Source organism: Notothenia coriiceps, unplaced genomic scaffold, assembly GCF_000735185.1.
Source record: "Notothenia coriiceps isolate Sejong01 unplaced genomic scaffold, NC01 NC01_scaffold00019358, whole genome shotgun sequence".
Lineage (NCBI taxonomy): Eukaryota > Metazoa > Chordata > Actinopteri > Perciformes > Nototheniidae > Notothenia > Notothenia coriiceps.
Window position 1 is genome coordinate 79793 of NW_011352059.1, and position 11702 is coordinate 91494.

Below are 11702 nucleotides of genomic sequence, written 5' to 3' on the forward strand. Positions count from 1 at the left end.
CTCTGTTGACAAGTTACTGACACACTATTGATAAATGTAGAGAGTCTACAATGGACTAAGGTTTGAGTGACTGAGCTAACTCTGTAATTTTCGTGATCCAAAACTTCAGGTGTCATGTCATTGTTCATCATTTATTGCTCTGTTTTGGGCATACGTGTCTTCACTTTTATTTGAGGTTTTGGAAAATAGATATAAGAAGGCTAAAAAAAATAATGTTTTGGTTCTTGACTTGGAGTAAAGAACATTCCACTATGTTACCAGTACCACTTGTATCTATGTGTGTGCACTATCCTTACCTTAGAGCAGGGGTGGCCCATTCACAGCCCATTCATTTAGCCTTTCTTTCATGCTGTGCAAAGAAAAAGCAACCTCTTAATCCAGATATCTTACCATGACTCGCGCATGCATGCACGTGCACGGTTGTGGCATGACCACCAAAACAGAAAGATATGGACACAAAATATGTGCAATTTAGTTTCCTATCCATGTGAACATGATTTAAGTGGGGGGGAGACCTAACCTCCTCTAGGGGATCTGGGGGCATGCTCTCCTGGGAAGATCTTTTTTTTAAATGTTGAAATTAAAAGCATCAATCTGGTGCACTTTGAGAGCAACATCAGGAGATCTATGGATACATCTCTCAACATCAATATGAAACAGAACTGGAAGCAGATTTATTTTTCTTTATGGATATTTTACAAATCACTCCCCTTTCAAACTCTATTCTTGTTTATTAATAACAACTTTTTGTTACTGTCATATAGTATTTTATACCTGTTTACTTTATTCTCTTATTTTTTTATAACTATAATGATCATATAAAGATTTGCCTTTAACTCACTGGTTGGAGAAAAAAGATCTTATATTCGTTAGCATTGCTAGCTAACCAGATGCTAATAACAACAAAGTTATTGACTGTATGATCAGTATGACAGATGAAGAGATCACCACTGGGCTTAAAACTAAAGACACAGCCACGCAAAAAACTGCGGCATGTGTACAGCTCCTTATGGGTACTGCAATTTTTTAAGTGCCGGAGCGACGTTCTGGTGCTCTCCGTCAGAACTGCACCCCTGTCAGACGAGACATATACCACGTGATGACACGTTGGGCTCGTGTTGTGTTCAAGAACCCTGGAAAAACAGGCACTCGCTTGTTTAATTCTTTTGCGGTCTAGATTTCTTTTTTTTCCCGCGTGTGTTACCTCGAGGGCCGTATCAAATTGTCTCGCGGGCCGTATACGGCCCGGGGGCCGGAGGTTCCCCACCCCTGCTTTAAAGTGATCGTTCTTTTAAACCCAGTAGGATAAGCAGCATCAGGATGTGTCGCCCAGCAGGCAGAGGTCAGAGGTCACTCACGTGTCAGTATCCAGGGAGAAATAGTCGTAGAGTTTGACAATTCTAGGATGGTCCAGCTGCTTGTGTATCCGGTACTCCCTGCATGCATGCCTGGGAAGGAAATAGATGTAGTGTGGTGAGTTTTCTGAAACACGTTGTCTTTGTGTATCGGACACTGTGTGTAGGTGTGTGTGTGTGAGACCTACTTGTGGTAGTTCTCCTTCTTCTCCTCCCTCCAGTTCTTGTTGAGCTGGTGGATTTTAACAGCTGCGTAGCGCTGCTCAAACAGGTCAAAAGCCTGTGTGGGACAAAGACACACACATTTTACTTTTAGCATACTTTACAGAGAGAAGGAATAGGAAAACACACACACACACACACACACACACACACTACCTTGTAGACTTCACTGAAGCCGCCCCTGCCCAGCAAGTGCAGCAGCAGGTACCTCTCGTTCAGGGTGGGATGGTCTTTAAACCTGAGAGGAGAAGGCAAAAGACTTACTGCTTGTACCTATAACTTTGGTGCAGTGATGACATCTTTTTTAAGCCTGACCTGGAAGCAACGCAAGGGTTCCTTCGATAAAAAGCTAATGGAATTTCTTTATTTGATGTATAAGTGTTGGAGAAAAAGAGATCTGTGGCGAACACATGTACGATACTCAAACATGCTGTGCAGCTGGATAATGTCCACATATTAACACCTCTCTACTGGTTTTTTAAGCCTTAATAATATCGCCAAAAGTAAATAGTCAACATTTAAAAAAACGACATCACAGTCACAGGATTTCACAAAACCATGCTAAGCTAAAGGCGGCTAAAGATCTGGGTGATTAAGTCTTATTTTAGCTAACGGTGTTAACAACCGACTTTTTTAAGACACAACGAACATTTTAATTAGGACATTCACGTGTGGGATATTAACTAACGTATTTACTGTAAATCTCTCAAGGAAAATATATTGTGTTAGCCACAGATCTTATTTCAGGTATCTCACCAATCATTATTTAAAAAAAAAGCATTGACTTGCTAACTCTGGGTTTTAGCACTCATTCCTGCAACACTTGTTGTGCTGAATGCAACTAGAACATATGGGATTATTAATGTGCATGTTTGTCTTGAAAGTCAAAACTGAATTGATGTTTCATCAATTAGGCACGATTTGAATCCTGGTCTCAACAGTTGGGCTACTTCATGTGACGGTGCTGCATGTAGAGCGGACTTACGCCGAGCTGTCCTCGTTGTTGATCCTCTTCAGCTCTCTGATGTGGAGGTTCCTCACCCGCTCCAAGCGCTCCAGCTCCGCCTGGATCTCAGCCTCCTCCTGTGTAAATACACCGGGACATTCTTTTCCTATTTCAACATTTGTGCAGCTTTAACGACTCTAGTAGCAACTGAAGCTGACTGTATTTGCATCTCTTTTTATTTTGTATATTTTTGGCAACTTTCACTAGATACAAATTCCTTACAGTTGCACTAGTTTGTAATCAATTGTATGTTATCTTTGCTACTGACCTTTTTTAGATGTCCAAGGCGAAGCTTGAAGATCTCTTCCTGCTCGTGGTACTCAGCGAGGGTCAGTCTGACAAAAGAAAAAAGAAAAGGTAAAAATCTCAGAACAGGAAACCTTTGAGATTTATTTTTATTATTTAACTCCAAATCGTATTGGAATAATTGTTAACCCTTCATCGAAGAGCAACTGTGAAAAAGTGTGTCTAAAGAAGGCTTATGAGGTATGGCAACCCTCTCCTTCTTTAAGGTCCAACATCCTACAGGAAGTGGCTGCTTCAGTGTACTCACAGCTGGGGCAAGGAGGGCTTGAGGAAGGGGTCGGAGTCGTTGCCGTTGACCACCTTAGTTTTGCGCTGCTTGGGTTCAGAGGTGGAGGCCACGGAGAGTGAGGGGGAGGCGGGGTTTGGAGGCTTCCTCTTGGCCAGCAGCTTCCTCTGGCGCTCGATGTCCTCCCGCTGCTGGTTGATGCCCTCCTGCTGCCTGCAGAGGGGGGAGGACAGGGGGGTGAAGGGAACGGCTCAATTGGGAAACGTAGCAGAAAATAAACCTTGCACAAAACGCCATGTAGAATGCAACATCTAAAAGAAGAACATCATGTAATTCGATGAAAACCTATGCGTTTGCCATTTCTTACTTGATCAGGTTCTGGAATGCGTATCCGTCCGTCCACTGCTCCGTGTAGGACGCTCCGTGTCTGACGGTGGTGAAGTGGCCGAGACGGAGGCGGTCCTGCATGCTCTTCTCACGACACGAATGCTTCTCCTGGGTGCTCTGATCACAGGAACAGGGAGAACATTAGGCCAACTTAATGTGATCATTCCTCACCCATATCCTCCACCCAGTTCATTAAATCCCACAGCAACCCTGTGCAGCTTTATCAAGTCCAGCCCAGAATGGTGGATCCCTGAGGGAAAGAGGTGGAGGGTCAAGAGATTCTAATCCACAGACAGGATCTCCCCCTCAGGACTTGGACCAAAGCAGAGCTAAAACACCAAAGAATGTTGGACTCGTTCTCAGAAAAGCTGTTGCTTCATTTCTGTTATCTACTAAATGTTCTTGCCAACGATACATTGTAAATCTTCACAAAACACATTAGGTGTAAGAGTCTCCGTCGGGGGCCCACATACAGCCTTTTTAACCAGATCAAAAACACACGGCACATCAGATGGACATTTGGTTCCCTGGTCTTGTGTTGATGTCGCTAAGATAAGTTGTCTTTATGTTGCAAAGAGCCGCTTCCTATGTGTGTGTGTTTGTCCGGCAACCGAGACATAAACATTTAGGATATTAGCAACCTTGAGAAGTTTTAGTGCTCTTAAAAGGAATATAGGTGAAACACAGGACAGATGTTTACGTCAGGGTGATAGAATAGCACTAAACAAAGTACTTCTATATATTTGCGGTATGCTGATATTTAACAAACTAAAGTTATCCCTTGGCTGTAATTGGTTGTTTCTCGTCACATGACAAGGGGCACGCTGCTGAGCACCAAAAGTGTATCTACTTTCAACTCTGGGCATTTGAGCCTGTTTTTCTGCACTTCAGAAACAATAGAAACGAGGTGGCCTAAAACGCGCCATGTGCACTTCCCTCTAGGCTTTTATTCGATTGGCTCTTCCTTCCTTCCCAAAAAAGGATCAAAAACATATAAATAACAGCCATTTTTCTTTTCTAACCTCTACAGTGAAGACACAGTGCGTGCGTGCGTGCAGAGACAGGTACCTTCTCTATCAGCAGTTTCTTGCTCATGGTGATGCACTTGTTGAGCCTCTCCTTGTATTTCTCCAGGAGTTTTTGCTGTTCGTCTATCTGTCTCCGCAGGTCACAGTTAGCCTGTTGAGGGAAGACAGCGAGGACTGCATCAAGTCTTTATTGTGTGGTTATTAAACACGTGATACAAACCTCCCATAAGCTGTTAGTACAGTATACAGCTCCTCGATTAGAACTCAGTTCATGGAGGCGGAACTCACCCTGAGAAGGTCATCTATCCGCCCCTCTTTCTTTTCCAGGTCCAGACTCTTGTTGCTCTCCAGAGCAGCGAGTTTCAGGCCCGTTAAGTCCGTCTATAAAACAAGGAGTTAGTCAAAGGTGAGGTCAAAACGTCTAAAACATGTGTCATGTGAGTGTTTCATGTACGCCATGTATTACCTGGACACACTTGGTGGAGGAAGCTTTATTCTGTTCCACAAAACACAGACTTGTAGGAGAAGAGCTATTCTGCCGGACCTAAAGGCACAGAGACACAGAGACTGAATCCAGCACCTCATGTCCAAATGACTGAGCGAGGATCTTTGTTCGAGGCGTTCTATTGCTTGTCAAGTACTCACGAGTGAGCCCGGGGCAGAGTGTGAGTTCTGTGGAGAGCGGCGGGCTGATGGGAGGCCTCTGACAGGACTGGAACCATTTCCACCCTGAAACTTTGCAAAGAAAAAGAGCCAACTTAGAAATGGGCTTTAGAAATGGCGAGTCCGGCTCACAGCACTGGCTCTCTCTCTCAACAAAGACACTCTCTGGCCTTAAAACTATTTTAAGATAAATGAAAGGAAAAAAATGGGGAGAGCAGACCTTCAACAAGGAAAATGGTGCATTCAAGTGCTCGTTCATGTTAAACAACATGTTAGTATCTGTTTCTCAAGTTGTTGTTTTTAAAAAGCTTGAGGGCTTTCACATGAATTCCCCAGTTGGCAACATATTGTTCGGGTTATTTCAACATCATATGAAAGCAACACAAATAAAGGTTGTCTCCACTCCTTGTTTTGGATCCTCTCAGAAATGGAATGGGTTCTTCCTGAGCTCAAGCTACAGTTTGTAATTCATCTGTATACAAATTGGTAGTATTTTCACCGTTAACATGCCCAAAAGGTCACAAAAACTAACAAATACACAGAAAGAAAAGCTCAAAGAAAGCACATTGGCGGAGGCACTGACTGGAGTCTTTGTAATACTCACATCAAAGTAGTCGCTGATCTTGGGCCCACGTGTGGACGTCTTCCCTGCAATAAAGCCAACAGAAACTTGTAATGCATTCGTCAGTGAGGCCTACATTATAGCCATTTCTTGCAAGTTTCACTCGTACCTTGACTACTCTCTGAAAAGGTGTCCGCTTTCCTTTTCCTCCCCCTGGACGATTCCGAGTGCTTCTTCTCCGGGGTCTGTGAATCGATATGAAATGAGAGGAGAAGGCATAAAACTCTCGAGTTCGACCTAACAGAGCTGGACTCGAGAGGTGGTGTTCAGCGAGAAGGAGCAGAGTAGGAAGAAAGAGTACATACTGAGTAGGCAGGGGAGCTCCCTCTTTTCAAATCAGAGCTCTAGGAAGAGAAGACAAGGAGAGGTGGAGGTAGTGGGAGAGACAGTAAGAAAAAAGTGGAGTGGGCAAAGCAAGGCTGTTTGTAGAATTGTGTCTATTCTATCTCTTTTGCTCCGTCTAAACAAACACAAATGTCAGTGTGTTTTACCTCCGACTCCTTGTCACTGGAGGAGCCCAGGCTGCCATAGCTGTGGTTGGAGGACTCATTGGCCAGGCCCTGCACACAGTGACAATTCAAACAAATAAGTGATCACATTCAGAATGAAAATAGTCTCCACGGGTGCTATTTCTGCAACCTGATGTAAACAAAGCAGGTCAAAGCAAGAGGGCAGGCCCCTTCTCCGACACCTCTGATAGGAATCTAGATCGTCTGCTATGAGGTGTGTCTCTTGGTTTATATCCAACGCATGAACATACCCAGACCTTTTTCTTTCCACCACAGAAACCTTTGGTGTTGTGTTTATTTCCTAACTTCAAACAATCCCTGTTGCAAATGTAGTACTTCAGACTGTCATGGTGGAGTTAGTCACTGAACACAAGCCTGAAGACTGTCTGCCTTCTTTCTAGCAAGCATTCAAACAATGCAGATCAATCATAGAGTTGTCTGCAAAAGGTGTTTTCTTTGACCTTTATCAGAGAGGAAACAAACTTTAGCTCATGAGGCTGTTTGTTCGCCCGCTACGAGAAATATATCACCTTTTTTAGAAAAGCGATGGCGACGGATTTGTAGAAATGGGAGGAGCTTGTTTTTGAACGTGACTTTCAGAAGGAAAACTATCCTAACAGGACCGAAAAGCTCATTCCTTTAAGTGGATCGGACAGGCTAACACTGGATGTTGCAGTCGATGAATTTCTTGTACCGTACGCAGAATATTCTCCTCAGATTTAGCATTGAAGCTCATTCATACAAAGCTTTAGAGCAAGCATCTTTCGGTTGGTTGTAATAGTTCATCTCAAAATGTATGACAACACAAACAGATAATAAGTTCCAAGCCAGTTATACAGCAACCATGATACTTAGTCGAAGTAACATTGTCGTAGAAACAACAGCTTTTTTTGAGGAGACTCTCCCCAGCTCCCAGGTGACACCTTTCTGACAAAAAAAGGCGTAGATATGTGGACGTAGACCCTAAGGCTTTAGTGTGTGCATGCTGCGGTTACCTTAGCACCCCCGCTGGTGCTCCCGGTGCTGCCTCCGGTGTTGCCACTGACGGCTCCTGTGAACCTGGCCTCCAGCAGCTCCTGCCTCCTGGGGTCCAGGCTGTGCAGCTCCTCCATTGGGGCTTGACATAAGGGAAACAACAGAGTGGGGTCATATTACCATCATTACAAACAAACAGTGGTGACAAGAACAGTAGAAGCACAACCATTTGGAGTAATTCAGACATTTTTCTGGGACTAGAAATACATTAAAATGGGCACAAAGAGAAGGAACAGAGGACAGTATTTTAGGGGAGGATTAGAGAAAAATTGAGAGTGATTAGAGGATAAAAATAGAAATATGAATTTAATCGACTTGGCAGTAGAGGTAAAAGGTTCATGCTAGGGTGGAAGATACTGCGGATGAGTGACAGTGCAGTTCTAACTTAAGCGGGGAAGGTCATTCTGCCACAGGGAAGTGAGGAGGGAGAAAAGTCGAGGCCGAGCAGAGCGATGCTATTAGTTTGTCAGCAAAAAAACCTTCAACCAGCCCCTCTATTATCTCAGACCGTCACAATGGCCTCATTGCACTGTGCTAAACTAGTCTGTGATATTTAGGGATCCCAAAACCTCATAAGCCCTGCAGATAGAGCAGCTCAGATAAGGAAAACTGGGATTCTTTTTCCAAATTCACATCGCTTTCAGAGCCGCACGGGCAATGTATATCTGGGCTTTATGCCGCTAATCCGAATGCTTCACGTTAATCGCAATATGGACTAGGGCAGTATTCAAATCGCAGGGAGGACAGTCTTTTTTAAATGCTAAATGTGTTAACATACCACTCTGAATTAAATAGTGTTTATTCACAGATCTACTGGCTTAAGAAAACATCTTTGTATGGTACGGATCGTCTTAAAAGTCTCCTACACCGCTGTAAATCTAAACCAGTGTCATGATAAAATGAGTTTTATACAAGCTAAAGGCTACAGTGTATGCAGCCCTGCAACTGGGCCTTGTTCTTGGACAACTGGTTTCCAGGAAGAGATACACAGGCCCTCTGCTCCCTGCTGAATACTGATGCAAGTGTTTGTTTCCTTATTGGATATTTCCTGGCTGTCATCTTTACATAGCTTCTCCCAGAGGGGCAAGCCCTAAAAGGCATAATGGACATTAAGAAACCCCTGAACAAGTTAAACAGAGAGCACACAACAAGGCCTGTGCGAGGTTATTTAAGGACAGGGATGAGTGATTAGGCTTAATTTTTCTATAGAGCCAGGAGTTTCATATTACAGCAATATTTGATGTCTTTAGGAATATGTCCCTGGTTGGAAATAATCATAAAAACATAACTACATTAGTAATAGTAAAGTAATTATGCAGCAGATCTTACACACCTTCCTTGTCGTTTTTAAAAGCATGTGCTGTAACTAAAATACTTAGCTGTAAGGTTATAACTTATTTTTGCCACTTGTGACACAGTTTTGTCACATTACATCCAACAACTTAGCAGTATCGAGTAAATAAAGTCTCAGGAACATGTCGAAAACAATGAGGAAAACAGATGCAGCCAAACTGGCCGAAAAAGGTGAAAAGCAGGGCCTGTGCTCAAGTTTACAGCAGCAGGAGCATGCATTTTAATGCATTAATGGATGCATGCACAGCTATGTTGTTTAATATCAACTAGATGCTGTTGATAGGGGGAGAATGTTACAAACTGCCACAACAACACTGTGATCGCCTCAACAGCTACGAGTAACAAGAAATAATGTACGCTGACAAAACAAACAAGCTAACACTTCCTTTGTACAAACATGATAGCTTGCTGCTACTTAAACTGGCCATCAACTGAACTGACAGCTGACGTTTGGCTTCCCATTCACGGCATCAGTGAACTTGACATCCATTTTTACTTCAACAAACGTTAGCTCCACACGGTCAAAACACTCCACTTCTCAGACAAAGCAAACACTTTAAGGAGAATACGAGTTAGATGAGCACTTGGCGAGCTAATATACCTTCCTTGCTCTTTGCCGTCGCAGTTATAGGTTGTTGAGAAATCGTTGGGGACGAGGAGAGCTGCGACCAAGATGGCGTCGCCTCCAAACTTCCACCACCACTTCCACTGTTACTTTGGACACTCATGAAGCCACTTTACCGCCGAGAGGAGCCAGCGTACACACTGCCGTTTGCGGAAATCCCAAACTTGCGTCCATCGTTAGACACCTGCTGTGGACAAAACAGGCCAGTAAACGTGAGTCAGAGCGTGAGTTTGTGTTGCTACCGCTACCCGCCTCGCATTGTGCTGCGGAGAAGCGGCTTCTTTAGAGACTCGCTGAAACGGATCCAGTGTAACCTTTGCATGATGACCGCACCGCGCGCCTGTCAGCATCCAGTTCGCGAGCGGAGCTTTGATTCTAGTAAGCGAGGCTATCGCGAGGCTGGCGCGCACCTAGTACCGCGATGGGGGGATGGAATGACACCGGAACAGACACTGATCTGGGATCATTTCACCCTCCTGCACACTGGCCATAGGGTGACTGGTAGGCTGCTCTCAGCGTCGACCTGAGAACAGCCTGCTGCTTGGGAGAAAACAACAAACACCCCGAAAAAATGGCCGAAAGTTTGTGCCTGCTTGTGGAGAACGACAGCAAATAGGGAAACATGACACACACACACACACACACACACACACACACACACACACACACACACACACACACACACACACACACACACACACACACCACTATATAGGTTATATTGTATACATACACATTACATGTACTGTCTGTATATAATGTATAATAGGCAATAGTTATATATAGACTTTTCTTACACAAATGCACGTGCACATACACTTTATAGGCAATATATTGTATGATATTTATCTATATCTTGGTGTTTTTGTGTGCCCATTTATATACAAATATTGGTAAAGATGCAAAGATGCTGTGTGTATAATTAAGTAGATGTTTAAGTAAGGCTGGTCTTGATATGATGTATTTTAGTGTTGAATTACAAGTTGCTTTTGGGGGTTCGGGGGGGGGGGGGCAGGTGGGGGAGGATAGTGATGTGGTCTGGGCTATAAGGTCTTTTGTTCCAAATTTGGTGCAGTGCATCAAAATGCCCTCTTGTAGGGTAGCATGCACAAAACACACAAATACACACACATATTTTTAAACCTGCAACACTCTTGGCCTATATCTTATTCTTACACCACTTTTTGCATGAAAATGAAATAACTGTAACTCCTAGTGCAAGTCAGACAATGCAAGTCTTTCCTGATACAGAAACAAATATTTAACCCCTTATAATTGAAAATAAAATTCATTTCCTGGATTCATTTGAGATATTAAAAAAGACAGTAAGTACTCTTTCGAGGGTTTTTGCATATGTCAAACTTCTGCTCCAATTGCAGTGAGATTTCATCAGGATATAGTCTGAGGCACAAACCATACTACTGCACCTTATGCACCTGCCCATGGTAACCTGATTTTTTGGTCACATGGTTTCCATGGTAACAGAGCAATAGTCTTGACAGGCAATGAGGAAGGTTGTATAAGCAGTCTACTGTCTTACTCTACTACTTGTACACACAAAAACACATACTGGTTGTGAGTTGTGTTATGAGGAAAACAGTGTCGTGCAGCAGTGGGGACATTCCAGGAGCATAGAATGTCTCAGGGAAAACTGGGAATGTTGACTGACATTTTGGAAACTGTTCACAGAATTTGTATGAGACCTATTTCTAACAATAATGCTAAATAATAATAATAACAGTTAAAAAACACAGTCAAGAGGAGAATAAAGGGTTTTCATTTACACAGGATATTTCAAAACTGTATAAACAGCTTTTTGTGACAATAAGCATCCAATCGTATTAACCTTAGAACAGCCCACTTTCCTAAACTAAAGACAAAAATAAAACACTGTTTTTTGTTGAAATTGTTCTTTTCAATTTTGCAGGTGAAAAAACTTTTTGGGAAAGAGATGACGCAAGACACAGGGCTGATTTGACTGAAATTACAAAATTCTCCAAATGTTCCAAAAGTCTCCTTAAATAATATGTATATGAAGTGTATATAACATAAATGTTGTATTCTATTATTATAATAGCAATATATATTATGTTAGAATATCTTTAAACAATTATTACTGATTTATTAGGCTAGATATTCATTGCAATTTTAATGCAAAAATAGCAGAACATGTTGTTTTCATGCTCTCAAATGTGGAAATGTTGTTTTGGTAATATCCTATTAAACTAAATATATTAAGGTTTTAGACTCTGTTGTGATTGGTCAACCGTAAATGTCCCGCCCCTTAGCACGTACAAGAGTGATTGTTATATAACGATGTCACTATGTTACGGAAGCAGACAAGGTGTTTCAGGCAGGGGGGGGG

The 11702-nt window shown here is 42.8% G+C and overlaps 1 protein-coding gene across 3 annotated transcripts; it reads right to left on the bottom strand.

The window, feature by feature from the left end:
• Positions 1–1326: 1326 nt before the first annotated feature.
• LOC104951968 (serine/threonine-protein kinase tousled-like 1-B) lies at positions 1327–9914 on the bottom strand. 3 transcript variants are annotated; one of them, XM_010778715.1, is made up of 17 exons: positions 9314–9914; positions 7320–7441; positions 6307–6375; positions 6121–6159; positions 5925–6000; positions 5798–5841; positions 5176–5265; positions 4997–5074; positions 4819–4911; positions 4571–4681; positions 3483–3619; positions 3137–3328; positions 2852–2918; positions 2563–2660; positions 1734–1815; positions 1544–1635; positions 1327–1448 (listed from the first exon to the last, which is right to left on the bottom strand). In XM_010778715.1, the coding sequence occupies exons 1-17, from the start codon at positions 9438–9440 to the stop codon at positions 1355–1357; spliced, it is 1611 nt and encodes a 536-aa protein (XP_010777017.1). In that variant the 5' UTR covers positions 9441–9914; the 3' UTR covers positions 1327–1354. The 3 variants fall into 3 exon arrangements, with proteins under 3 accessions (XP_010777017.1, XP_010777018.1, XP_010777019.1); XM_010778716.1 differs by having other exon boundaries at positions 5176–5259; positions 9314–9913; XM_010778717.1 differs by lacking the exon at positions 6121–6159 and having other exon boundaries at positions 9314–9913.
• Between the last annotated feature and the right edge of the window lie 1788 nt (positions 9915–11702).

Coding starts and splice junctions, on each gene's coding strand:
- LOC104951968 (XM_010778715.1), bottom strand. CDS start 9,440: ATGAGTGTCCAAAGTAACAGTGGAAGTGGTGGTGGAAGTTTGGAGGCG. Junction 6,376..7,319: donor GCACCAGCGGGGGTGCTAAG/GTAACCGCAGCA, acceptor CACTGTGTGCAG/GGCCTGGCCAATGAGTCCTC. Junction 2,919..3,136: donor AAGCCCTCCTTGCCCCAGCT/GTGAGTACACTG, acceptor TTCTTTTGTCAG/ACTGACCCTCGCTGAGTACC.